Here is a 14674-nt window from a genome sequence, read left to right as displayed (position 1 = left end):
GGGAAACATTATGCGCCAAGCATTTTATCAATGTAGCACAGCAGTAAAACATATCCGCAAAGCACAGATACTGTAGAACACTTAACTTTGTAACATGATTGCAGCGGCAAGACAGCTGACATTTGAACACCAGCCTTGCACTCCGAGGCGCGTTACGAAAGTTGCGAGGCATGAGCGCGAAGTGAAAGTGTGAGCGTGACTGCTACTGGGTCCTTGAATAATGTATAACAAGTGAATAAGGGCAGCCGATGGAGTTTCTGGTGCCCCCTTAGGAAGTTGGTGCCCTATGTAGACTGCGTAATATGCATATAGGGAGCGGCGGTACTGATTACCGGCTAACGGAAAGCCTGCTGCTGTCTCAAAGGTTCTGTCACAGTGACTCTGTATATTGTGTTGTTTTCATTTTCTGTTGTTGTACTCGGTTGGTAGAGTAGGGGTAGGTTTTGTATAGATGACTGAAAAATACATCGGGATTAAGCATATTTTGTCCACTCATGTTTATTAAGATATTGCGATTAATCATGATTAACTACTAAACATAATATGCGATTAATCGAAATTAAATATTTTTATCGTTTGACAGCCCTTGTCGCATCCTAATTTATATTTTATCACAATATATGCATTTGAATATACATTATATTTAGACAATATTAAATTATTATTTATCAAAGTTTAGAATTTTAAAATGGATTTGAAGTGTCAGTTTTTGCAGTTAAAGTGATTTATGCTTGCTATCAAACCTGACCATGATGTTACAAAGTGAAGAATACAGAATAAGCATTTTTCTAACAATCATTTATTTCAAACATACAAATGTAATAATTGAAGTAAATGAATAATAATATCAAGAAAATGAACACCAAGAAACAGACATGAATTGCAAAAATCTGAAAATTCAAATAGAATATAAAACAGAAGAATAAATATAAAGAGTAAATATTTAGCAAATTCAAACTTTCTATAGTAAAAGTTTATTTTGCAAGTGTGTGTGTGTGTGTGTGTGTGTGTGTGTGTGTGTGTGTGTGTGTGTGTGTGTGTGTGTGTGTTTTCTGCATTGAGCGTTATCTCAACCCTTCATTTCGGAGTGTGTGTTTAGCATTGCTGATTTATTGGTTTTATTTGGCAAATCTAAAAAATAAATAAATTTTTGTTAAAGTCTCAAGTTCATTCTTGTGTGTGTGTATAAGTGTTTGAGTGGGTGTGTACAGTAGTGGCCACAAATATTGGCACCTTTGGTAAATTTGAGCAAAGAAGTCTGCATCGTTTATGCTTTTGATGTTTCATTGAAAAAAAAATCACAAAAATTGAACATTTGATTGAAGAAAAACAATTGAAAGAGGGGAAATATCTCATTATTATATAAATATTTTTTTCAAAAAAGCATTGGCCATAATTATTGGCACCCTTTTATTCAAAACTTTTTGCAACCTCCCTTTGCCAAGATAACAGATCTGAGTCTTCTCTTATAATGCCTAATGAGGGTGGAGAACACCTGGCAAAGGATCCGAGAACATTCCTCCATACAGAATCTCTCTTCTTCAAATTCTGAAGTCCAAGCTGGTAGACTCTCTTCTTCAGTTCACCCCACACATTTCTATGGGGTTCAGGTCAGGGAATGGGATGGCCATGGCAGAACCTTGATTTTGTGGCCAGTGAACCATTTTTGTGTTGATTGTGATGTTTTTGTTTTGGATCATTGTCCTACTGGAAGATCCAACCACGGCCCATTGTAAGCTTTCTGGCAGAGGCAACCAGGTTTAGATTTTCTATCTGTTGGTATTTGATAGAGTCCATGATGCCATGTATCCAAACAAGATGTCCAGGACCTCTGGCAGAAAAACAGCAGCACAACATTAAAGATCCAGCACCACATTTAACCGTGGGCATTGGGCACTTCATCATCTCTGTGTGCGCCAAACCCATCTCTGGTGTTTGCTGCCAAAAAGCTTTTTTTGTTTGTTTTATCTAACCACAAAAACCAGTCGCATTTGAAGTTCCAGTAGTGTCTGGCAAACTGAAGACACTTGAGTTTGTTGTTGGATGAGAGCAGAGGCATTTTTTCTTGAAACTCTCCCAAACAACTTGTGGTGATGTCTGATATTATTTTATGAGATTTTCTGCAATTCTCCAGCTGTGATCCATGGAGATTATTTGGCTACTTGACCCATCCTCCTCACTATAGACACACTTCCTTTTCCAGGCTGATTCTTAAGATCTCCAGCTGATTGGAACTTATTCATTATTGCCCTGATGGTGGAAAAGGGCTTTTTCAATGCTTTGGCTTTGTTCTTATAGCCACTTCCCATTTTGTGAAGCTCGACAACCAACTGTGATGATTAAGGGAATTTGGCCTGTGTGTTACTTCATATTTTTACCTCTGTGAAACAGGAAGTCATAGCAGAACAATTTTATGTTCCTAGTCACCCAGGTGCACTAAAAAATATAAAATATTAATGGGAATATACTTCTGATATATTTTACTCATAAGAATTTCAAGGGGTGCCACTAATTGTGGCCAACGTGTTTTGGAGATAAATATTTATTAAATAATTCGATATTTGTACTCTTTCAATTGTTTAACTTTTCGTTTTTCTAAATTAAAGTTTAGATTTTCTTACATTTTTTGAATATAAGATCAAAAGGAATAACCATGCAGATATTTTCACAGACTTCTTTGATTATATTTACCAATGGTGCAAATAGTTTTGGCCACTACTGTATGTATTGCACTGAGGATGTTTTAGAGTCTCACCCTGTAATTTCTGTCTGTTTTTTCTGCATTGTGGCTGATTTATTGATTGTATTTGACAGATAAAATGCCCATTCATTTTCAATGCTCGTTCCATTTTGACCGGGAATACCAAAGATGTAGCTTTTTGTTTTGTGTGGTTTTGGTTCTTTGCAAATGTTACATTTTTGGAGGGGCTTCAAGTATGATGAATTAAATGTATATTAATTTATATTTAAAAAATGTTTTGCAAGTTTCTCTAGACAAAAGAGATAGGGTTAATCATAAAAAGAGAATCTGGTCAACATCATTTTCATCCTGCAACAATGTTTGAAGAAAGGGGCCTAGATTAAAAATGTTTTACAGTCACTGACTAACAAACACTTGTAGGAGGTGCTTCTATTTAATTTAATCAGGCGGGATCTCTTCTAACCTTTTACTTTGTGTCACTGTGATTGGTCTTGGGCTGACTGCAGGCACTTTGAGTGGCAGGAATTCACCCTATTACAGTCAGCTTGATGCAAGGTCCAGCATGCCCACCATCAATCAAGTACCCAAGCATTTTCATGTGCCAGGTAGGTTGCTGCTCTTCTTTTCGCATACTGTTCATCTCTATACTTCTTACCCTCTTTCCAGCTGTTTTAAAAAATGCCACCACTTCTTTGTCCCTATAAAGTTAAAGAAGCAACCTATGTAATTACTAAGTAATTATTTTAACTATTTAAAAACTCTCAAACATTTCATACAGAAAACATTATTACATTATGTAACACTTAACAGATCATTAGTGCAATCAAATAATAAGAAATGTCATAAAACTTTTATTCATATTTTCATTTGAAGGTAAATGAACTTCTGATATGGAAAACATTATACAATGTTTATGACTTAATAATGAAAGTTCTGTTACAACTCTAAATAAATGTAAGTTGCTTTAACTGATATAACAAATCTTTTGTTTTGGTCTTGGTGGATTATATCTGCTTATGCTGCTGCTATAGAGCAAGTATAAAGACTTTCCACTGCTAAAATATACACAAACATTCTGCGTTGAGCATGTAGGACATGTTGCTGCTGCACATTTAGACATACAATCCCCTTAAAACAGATTTAGACCAGTGATGCTGGGGAGGAGGAGGGTTTCATTGAAAAAACTCTCATAGTGTGCTCCAGTGAAACCAGCTTATCTAAGAACAACTGAGGCAATTTAAATGTAAATGCTTTATTGCAACATAGAACATTATCAGAAATTTGTTTATATATTTGTTGATGTGTTCTGTAGACTACTGGTCTTTGCTGTCTTTCACTCTTGCTCTCTATTTCCATTTCTATTTTCAAATTCATGAGGCTTGTGTTGTCATGAACAGCCAGAAAACAGTCATGTTTTGGGCTTCTATTTGAAGACTTTAAATGAACATTTCAAATGCCATCTCTCATCAAACATTTTTTCATCAGATCGGCTGCGTGTTGCATCAACAGCATGGGAGACCAGTTTTATAATCACGTGTTGAAGGCAGGAATTAATTGCATTTGCATAATCAGTGACGAGAGTGATTAGGAGGTTCTATTTTCCATCCAATATTACATTTGTACTCAACTGATGGTTAGGTTTAGGTTTGGGTTTGTGGGAAGAGTTAATAAAATATCCATTCCTCTTCACTGTTTTACATAATTTACAGCTAAAAACAAGTAGCTTTACAACTCGCTTTTGGCAACCCTCTGTGGGCATTTCACTCATAAACTGTAGTTCACACATGCCCTTGCGTTATAAAACACCTCCCGAATCGGCCACTTGGGGCAGTGTTTCGAATTTCGGTTAGCACAGACTGAGTTTAGCTCAGAAAATTTCAACCTACTATTTCCACATTTACTGTAAGATCTATCTGTTTTGAATCTAAAGCACTCCGAGGGTGTAATTTAAGATATTTTTACATATTCTTCTAATACATTCGCACACATATACACTTGAGCTCAGTTTGTGAACTGAGGAATTTACCTTCTGCTGTCTCCGTAGAGAACAAGTGCAACTGAAGTAATTTGATCCACAACTAGTCGACACAAATAGACTCAATACATCAACTAACGCAGAACTAATCAACTAGTCAAGTTCTTGGTGCAACCCCTACTTAATTCCATGTTACTCTATATCAAGAACAAGAAGACACTGCAACACCAAATTATATGTGAAGATAGATTATTTGTAGTAGTAATGACGAAGCCCTAACCCTTGTTCTTATTCCCTTGTCTCTGTATTACATCACTCTTTCTCTGTTTCTCTCTCTAACTTCAGCTTCTGGGGAGTCCAACATCTACAGAAAAGCACCCATCTATAAGAGACATGGTACTTTACTCAGAATGAGATGAGGCAGATTGAGATTAAACAGTCTGTTCTGTCCACCAAACCTCAATTCCCAGTTTGTTTGTTTAATCCACTCATTTAACTCACTATTACTTAACAAATGTAAATGTACTACAATGATTGGAAAGCAAATGTTGTGTATTTGGGAGCATTTGTTTAGCATACAGTAAAGATGATCTGATATCAGCTGGTGGTGGTGTCAAGTAAAACAGTTTCAACATGGCAGTGAAAGTATCATATCTAATGGTAATACGGAGTAGACAATCTTAGTTGCTAAGTTGAAGTCTTGATAGTATCTCTGTTCCAAAGCCTAGTGAGCTGCCCTTCTGCATACTGCCTACATAGGCAGCTACATGTGGAGGACTTAAAAGGACACAAAGTGCCCTCTGCTGTTTTTGTCAGTGTAAACTCATGTTCAGTTTCCATTTGATGTCTGATGCTGTCATAACAGCAAAAGGAGGAAATAACAAATACTAAGCAATTCTGCAATTTATGTAAATGTTTCAGTTGATATTCAGACTTTTGAACCCCACTGTACATAGAACACACAAATATTGGGTGAAATAAACCTTTTGTAATTAGATGAGATATTTTAAAGGGGTCATGTCATGCATTTATTTCTAATTTTAGATTTGTTAGCACCAAAAACCATCAGAGTGTAGTTATATATGATAATGTTGAACCCTGCCTCTGGCCCTCAGACTGAAACACTCAGTTTTTGTCTTCCCCTTTAATGTAAAGGGCACACTGTTATGATTGGCCAACATTGTACAACCCCTCGAATGCAGCCAGATATGTTTGAAACTCATTAAGAAAACAGAATGAATCAGCTCCACAACAACAAAAACTATATTTCAGGTTTTGCTCAATGCACATCCAACACAAAATAACAATAGCAACAATGTCAGTAAAACAAAAAGCATCTGAATGTATCAAACTGTTTAAGCCCAACTACACAATAAACCATCATAATCAGATGAGACATTTATGAATAAAACTGGTTACTTAAGGTTTGCGATCGGGTCCAATAGTGTTTTTAACTGTCCTTAATCTTTAAATAACATTCCTTTGTTCACAAGCAATCCACGCTGTAATGAGCCACACACACATACAGTATAACCCATGGTGAAATCATGATCAGGAACTGGTCAAATTCAGCCGCTTTATCTTTTCTGAAATTGGGATTTTCACAACCACGACAGAAGTGTAGTGAAAGTCCTAGCATTTTTGGGGCCCTAAGCAAAACTGCCTCCAGCCAACAGTATCTAAGGTGCCAAATTTCTATGAATAAATAGAAAAGGAACATAAGGCCAGTCTGCAGGATCAGTTGGCAGGGCTCTTGCTGGATGTACATTACTGGGGTCTGTGCTGGTGCTGCTGGTTATACTAATAAACTTGAGAATTGTTGCAGAGGCCAGATAAAAATATGATTCTACATTTAAAATGGCCTAAAACAGTGTTAGGTAATGATGTCAACTTGCATATCAGTTTTTGCATTTGCTTTTTTTTGCAGACTTTTTATAAACTATAAGAACTTGTGTATAGGAGGACCAGCACTGGGCAGTAATGGAATGGAGAAGACCAAGTCACATTTTTAGAAGTTGAACTTGTTCCACTTTTAAAACACATCACACATTGCCAAAAACGCATTAAAACGATCAAAGACTTCCATCTAGTGCATGTTTGCATAGACCAACAATTAAAAATAGCACAGACGGATATATGAATGTGTCCAGTATGCTTTTATGCTAGATGACACAGCATGACACAGCTCCTTTTTTATATTGGAGTGAGATGAAAGACGTCTGTCGAGTGCATGTTTATATATAAAATAATTCAAAATAGTACAGATGGGCAAAAGAAGGTGTCCTGTGTAAGTCTTTGTAAAGGGTTAAAGGGAAAGAGGCGGCGAGAACTGGCTTAACAATATAAATAATATTTAATTAACTAAAAAGACACACACAACCACATACAGGGCAGCTGCCCGTAATTCTCTCTCTCTCCAACTGTCGTCACCGGCCGCCTTTATCACTCGTGCGCCCCATCAGGCTGATTGGGTTGACTGGGCTTGCATTGTTCCAGCCTGGCCCCGCCCTCCTCTGCTCTACAGTCTCCTTTGATGTTCTGGAATAGTTGGCCACTAGGCCTACTGTATCTGTCCTTACTCTCTTCTCTTCAGCTTCTCAACTGAACACCAGTGGGCAGTGAGAAGGGTGCAATAATATTAAAGTAGGTTTAGATGTCTTGCTGTAGAGTGGGCCATGAATTAATGAGCCCCCATGTGATGTAGGGAAATCACGGAGGTAGAGAATAAGGCTTTTTTTTTTTGCATTGGGAAGTAAGTTTTGAGTTCTGAAACTTACAGTATATTTTTATAAAACCCTTACCTCTTTTAGGTCAAAATATCAAGGAAAATTTGATTTCTCATGACATGACCCCTTTAAGTGAATTTATAATCATCCTTTTTTCCGACATCTTTTGTTTTTCCATGAAAGATACAGGCAATGCTGCCTTTAGGGGCCATTCACATAAGACGTCTGTTGGTCTATGTACATAAGTGTCAAGCTGACATCTTTGGCTGTTGTGTAGCATGTTGTTTTTGTTTTTTTCGTGTCAGGAGTGTGTGTGTGTGAGATGCATTTAAAATACTGTCTAGACAACTCACTCGGTTTTGTAACAGAGCTGTTACTTGCTATAAAAGGGTCATTACTAATTAGTTGTTCTTAAATTTGAGAAAACTGCATGATCTATGTGTGTTTATGTGCCTTTCCACAATTTTGCTGTTATTTCCCCCTTTTAAACCTTTCCAAAAAGAACTCTTGTAATGAATTCTAGGATAATAGGAATCTAACAGCCTGGGTGATCTGTTTAATTTATTATTGTCTCTTTCTCCCAGTTTACTTGTTTATTTTGTATAATATAAATTGAGATGTTGCGTATGCACAATACCCTAAATCTACCAAAGTAGGAAATAGTGACTTTCAGACAAACTGCTTTTTACTTTTGGTCATCTATGGAGGCCCTTAGAAGACAGTGAGGATTGTTTTTATGAATTAGTTTTGTGTTCCCTCACAATATGTTTTGCATCCCCTCTCAGTAGTTTTGCATTCCCTTGCAATTATTTGGGTTAATTAACAATGGTTTTACTACAGTGACCATAGTTTAACTATATTTAGTAAAACCACAGTAACCACAAATTTACCATGATTATACAATAGTAATGTACTGGTTACGACTGTAACCTTGGTTCTCTTAAAGGAGGGAATGAGATACTGTCAGTAGCTGAAGTTATGGGAAACTACACCCAAGAGTGACGATCTTTGAAGCCCTACAAAACACCCCAGTCTATTGGCAGATGGCGCTTGACACTCCACCCCTGATGCTTGCTTCACTGTGGGTCTATAAAGAATAGCACAGTGCCATCAAGATTTTTCAACTGAAGGGAAGAGAGAGCATCTTTCGATCTAAGAGAAATCAGTATTGCGGTGAACTCTGCATTTCGTTACCTCCTTTCAGGGAGCCAAGGTTACATTTGTAACCAGAACATTCCCTTTCAAGTCGGTCACTACCATTCTGTGCCAGTAGCTGATGCTATGGGAAATGCATACCATTGTGCCATGCTACCTATTCACATACCTGCGCCATAGCAATCTTGTGGGACATCAATAACAACAGCAAATCAGGCAAGGAAGTGACCAGTGTCATGCCACAAAATCGTTACCAACTAGCAACAGCAGGGGAAATCAGTAATAAAAACAGGTCAAAACTGTCCTGTGCTCCAGAGGACATGTTGCACTCTCGCTCCCAGCTCACAACGGTGGGTAAAGCAAGAAGCGAATACCTGAGAAATTTAGTCACGGCACAGATACTGGCCGAACATTGACCTACCACATTCCTGGGCATAGACCTTGGTGGCTGGTGCACCAATTTGTGGTGTGGCGCATTTAGCAAGCACCACAGAGCCGGCAGCGCCAGTGACCTAAACTCTCACTGAAAAGGGTGAACATCAAGTCAAAATAAGCTGCTCATGCTACTCTTGAAATAACTGCACCTGCAGAGAAACTCAAAAGTGCCAACACTGTGAACACTATTCATCCTGACATCATCACCTCTACCAAACATAAACGATAGCAGCTTGCCAGAATGAATGTCAACAGCGCACTGAACAGGCAAAGCCGCTTGAGATAGAGAAGCGTAGAGATGCAAGGCTCAAGCCGACGCAAGGCTCAAATAATCCTCAAATTCTCTCTCTAAGTATAGAAAGGAGAGGGGATCAATGTCAGCTTTCACAGAAAGCAAGCCAAGAGCGAAGCGTTTCGTGTGTCATGCTCGCAATGAACGCAATCAATCTCAGCTAGATGCCTTACAGGGATAAATTTCAGCAAAATATAGCATCCTCCTCATCATATTTTCTGGCAAACATAATCCAATCATGATGGCGATGGCTGTAATGGACAGGCGAAGCCGCTTTAGAGAGAGGAGAGATGCAAGGCTCAAGCCTGCAAAAAAATCCTCCTCAAATTCTGAGCTATATATCATGTCCTTATGCAGCTCCTTTGTGCAGTACCTTCAGTGTGATGAGAGGGGATCGGCTTCGGATTTTACAACAAAAGCAAGCCAAGAGCAAAGCGTCTTGAGTTCAGAGTGAAACTGCTATCTGCTAATAAATTAAGATTTTATAGGGCTTCAGAGATCATCACTCTTGAGAGGAGATTCCCATAAACATGGGCCCTTCCCGTCATACGCCGCGTGTTCCCGTGCTCAAGGATTCTGCTCGTTCTTATCACAATGCAGGCTTATTTACTATAGAGCATTAATAATTTTTAAGTGAAACAGGAGCTCTCCCGTCAAATGCTCTGTGGTCTTGTGTTTGAGGATTCAGCCCTTTCGCAGCGCTGAGTGAGCTCGTGTTCGAAATCCAGAATCAAGTATTTTCATGCGAAAAGTACAGGCTCTTCCATCAAACACCATGCTGTACCTTGCTTAAGGATTCAGCCCATTCGTTAAGAGAGTTAACACTCCCATTCTAATTATTTGCATCTGGACATGTCTTAAGGTCAAGTTCAGGGCGAGGCGGGCCCGCCTGCCAAGAGCAGAGTTGGTCCATTCTTGCCCGGAGTGCTCAGGCACGGCATTATGTCCTCTCCCTTCCATGTGGTAGGGGGAAAGGGGGGTCACCTCCCTGCCCAGGCATTGCAGATTCCTCCAGTGCAACAGCATCTGCGAGAGCTCATTTCCATGCACCGGTAACCGCCACTCAAGATGGCATAGGCTACATGCATCTCTGAGAATTCTGTTATAGACCTTTTCACCTGGAAGCATCAGTCTAATTGGCATCTATTAAACATATTAAAGATCAGATTTGTAAATATTCTAAATCACTGACAACTCAGGGACATCTGCTGATTGTCTTATTGGCTTCCGGGACATACTTATTGAAATGCTTATAATAGATTTAATAGATAATAGATAATAAATATAGATAATTTATAATAGATAAATCATTAAATGGTCTTGCCCCGCCATACCTCTCTGAGCTTCTACACTCTTATAAACCCGTCCGCGCTCTCAGGTCAGATGATCAGCTGCTCCTGACTGTGCCTAAAACTAAGCGTAATCTCAGATGGGACCGTGCCTTTGCTGTGTCTGCCCCTAGACTATGGAATGATCTGCCTTTGCATGTTAAGCAGGCCTCTTCTTTATCTGTTTTTAAAACCCTTCTTAAAACCCATCTTTTCTCTGTGGCTTTTGACACCTAGTAAGATGTCGACTTTATTTACTTGATTGTATTTGTTACTTTGAATGTTTTTATTGTATGGTTATTAATTGTACATATGTTTATGTATATTTTTCTGTACAGCACTTTGGTCAACTTTGGTTGTTGTAAAGTGCTTAACAAATAAAGTTGGTATGGTATGGTATATAAACACACATCAAATGAACGTCCGGGTGATATGCTATCGGGCATTGCTTCTACAATGCTTACATTTTCTTCTGTACTATCTCAATTGCTATTCACTAATTCTCCCTTTGGCATCATGGCTGTTATTCCATTCATTCCGCATCAGAGCAGAAACCACTGCCGTATAATATTCAACCCGAACAGGAAATTTTATCTCGGACATTGGTTTACAGACGCTTTCCACAGTTACATCAGAACGAACTGTTTCTGAAGAGCTCACCAAATTTTAATTGACTAATTCTTCTTTAAAGGAATCACCAGTTCTGTTGTCCTATCCAATAATCTTGCACTCGTCCAATGAAAGGGCACATGCGTATAGGCGTTCATGTGCATGTTGCTTCTACAGCTGTGGCCAAAAGTATTGGTAGTGACAAAGTTTGTGTTTTGCAAAGTTTGCTGATTCAGTATTTGTAGATAATTTTTTCACATGTTTCTATGGTATACTGGAAAACAATGATAAGCTTTTCGTGAGTTTTAAAAGGATTTTATTGGCAAAAACATTCAATATATGCAAAGAGTCAATATTTACAGTGTTGACCCATGTTCTTCATAACCTCTGCAATTCGCTCTGGCATGCTGGATATCAGCTTCTGGGCCAAATCCTGACTGATGGCAATCCATTCTTGCCTTATTAGTACTCGAAGTTGATCCCAATTTGTGAGCTTCTGCTTGTCCACTCGCCTTTTGAGGATTGACCACAGGTTCTCTATGGGATTAAGATCTGGGGAGTTGCCTGGCCACGGATCCAAAATTTCAATGTAATGATCTCCGAGACACTTCATTATCACTCTTGCCGTGTGACATAGTGCTCCATCATGCTGGAAAATGCACGGATCATCAACAAATTGCTCCTGGATCATTGGGAGAAGTTGCTCTTGCAGGATGTTTTGATACCATTCTTTATTCATGGAAGTGTTTTTGGGCAGAATTGTGAGAGAGCCCACTCCCTTGGATGAAAAGAAACCCCATGACACAGGACTCATGGTAGTGTTCACCTTTTCTTCTCCGGACTATAGATTTTCTAGATGTCCCAAACAGTCAGAAGGGGGCTTCGTCAGAGAAAATAACTTTGCTCCAGTATTCTGCTGTCCAATCCTTGTAATTCCTGCAGAATTTCAGTCTGTCCTTGATGTGTTTTTTTTTTTTTGGAGAGAAGTGGCTTCTTTGCTGCCCTTCTTGACACCAGGCCATTGTCCAAAAGTCTTCACCTCACTGTGCGTGCAGATGCACTCACACTAACCTGCTGCCAATATTGAGTAAGCTCTGCAATGGTGGTGGTACGATTCCGTAGCTGAATCCTCAGGAGGAGATGGTCCTGGTGCTTGCTGGACACTCTAGGACGTCCTAAAGCCTTCTTCACTGCAGTTGAATCTCTCTCCTTGAAGTTCTTGATGATCTGGTAAATGGTTATTTCAGGTGCAATATTCTTTGCAGCAATTTCCTTGCATGTGAGTCAATTTTGATGCAAAGCGATGATGGCTGCATGTCTTTCTTTAGAGGTAACCATTGCGAACAAGAACACAATGATTGGAAGCACTTCTTCCCGCCTTTTATAGCAATCAGTCTGCTCTTATAATCCAATCAGAATGATAGCATGATTTCACCTGAATAGTACTCGTTCACACTATCCCAGGTGCTGCTGATATGATTAGTGAAATTATGTTAACTGGTCATTTTGTGCCAAGGCCAAAAAACAGAGAAATTTAGTTTTTTTGTGATAAAGTACATTTTTTTGGCCAATGAAGCTTTTTGCAATTATTTAAAATGCATCTGATCACTCTGCACAATAATCAAGAAACAATGTGAATCAACACCACAACAACTGAAGCAGAAAACTTTGCGAAACACAAAATGTATGCCACTGCCAATACTTTTGGCCACGGCTGTACATTCGTTAATGGGAACGCATGTACGCAGATCTATAAAATTCATGCGTTCATAGTCATACATGAACAAATTAATCACTTCATTAGTAAATATTAGCAATGTATATTCAGCAGTCTCTCATAACTCAAGGTTCTGCTCATTTCCAGGGCCTCTAGAAAGCTTTCAATTCTGTCACTCACAGTGTGAGTTACAACTCTCCGGCCGTGGGCTCCCCTGTTAAAATTCTGTGAGCTTCCAGGCTTCGGTCCAGGCTTTGAACATATGCTCTCCCGTTCGAAGGTTGTGTGATCTAGCGTTAACATATTACGTGGGCTCTCACTTTCGAAGCGCTGAGGGGGCTCTCCCATTCGAATGCAGGTTGGGTCTCCCGTTCGATTGCTTGCTAGGCGTTCAAATGCTGTGAGCAAGAATCCTCTCCCATTTGCACCGCAAGCTCCCGTTTGGATAGCAGCATGAGCCCTGTTTCAAAATGTCCACATCTGGAGGTATACCGTAGGCATGTGTACTCACAAACGCATCCGCCGCCTTCAAACATCTATTGAAGTGCAGCACAGCACTAAAGGCCACTACAAGCACTCCATCATTAAATACTTCCTTATACTTTTGGCTGGGGTCACTTTCTTATAAGAAACCAGTAGGTACAATCCACAGTATCTCTTTAAAACATATTTCTGGCTGGCTGTCCCAATCATTCTCCAGAGTAGCAATCGACATATTCTGCAGTTTTGGGGGTTCAGATTCAAGTCTCGAGCTCAAGCCCACCATTATGGACAGCGAGCCACATATGTTTACCTTCTCTTCATTCATAGATTACAGTAACATGTGAACCCATGAACCATGGTATTTGTAGTAAAACCATAGTAACCACAGTAATGGTTATTACAATAGTACTATAGTAAAACCATGGTAAATTTACTGTGAGGGAGCGCAAACATTCCCTACCCGTCCCAAAGACTAAAGTCCACTTATATGCCTTCACCTGTTAAAATGCCCTGTTAAAAGCAGCTTTTCCTTACTGCGCTCTTTTACAATCACATTTAAATGAATAACTCATGCATGCACTCAATAAGATCTTTATTAGGAACACTATGGTCGTAATAAAGTGCCCGACATGATTTTCTGATATTGTAGCCCATCCGTCTCAAGGTTCGACGTGTTGTGCATTCTGTGATGCTATTCTGCTCACTACAATTGTACAGTGGTTATCCGAGTTCCCTTTTAATTAAGTTCACTCAACATTGCTGTGCACAGTATGGGGAAATACTTTCCTCAATGACCTAGTTGAAACCCTTGTACAATAACAACAATCTTCTGATTGGCAATTGTGATTTGAGCTCTGCCCCTTTAGGCACGCAGTCATTCTATATAAGAGGGCACTTAATCACCATTACTTCTTTCACGACTAAGAACATTCGACTTTGTCTAGGAAAACCTCTCCGCTTCGCAATCTAGATACACTTTCAGTGGACGGCTCGAGATGCAAACAGGACCACTCGTCGCCTGTGTTCTTGTGCCTGCAGCGAGAAGGATTACTGCTCCCCTGAGTTTCCGCAGAAGTTTTCGCCACATTGCCATTGAAAACACTCTTGTTGAATGGTGAGTGAGCTCGTGTTCTAAATCCATTCACTTCAAATGCTCGTCGCTTTGACTACTCAGCCCCTCAGCGACTACTCAGCCCCATTGTTTCCTCACAGTGTTCCGGCAGGGGCATTTTGTCCTTTCACTGCAAAATTAT

General features: G+C 39.3%; 1 protein-coding gene across 1 annotated transcript in view; it reads left to right on the top strand.

The window, feature by feature from the left end:
* The window catches only part of LOC127627514 (actin-binding LIM protein 3-like), a 144639-nt gene that overhangs the window by 105376 nt on the left and 24589 nt on the right, over positions 1-14674 (top strand). Inside the window, exons 13-14 of the mRNA XM_052103923.1 lie at positions 3208-3306; positions 5022-5072. Coding sequence (XP_051959883.1) covers positions 3208-3306; positions 5022-5072 — 150 coding nt within the window. The remainder of the gene's footprint in view (positions 1-3207; positions 3307-5021; positions 5073-14674) is intronic.

Source organism: Xyrauchen texanus, chromosome 34 (genome assembly GCF_025860055.1).
Source record: "Xyrauchen texanus isolate HMW12.3.18 chromosome 34, RBS_HiC_50CHRs, whole genome shotgun sequence".
NCBI classification, from domain to species: Eukaryota; Metazoa; Chordata; class Actinopteri; order Cypriniformes; family Catostomidae; genus Xyrauchen; species Xyrauchen texanus.
This window is presented reverse-complemented; position numbering and strand designations above follow the sequence as displayed.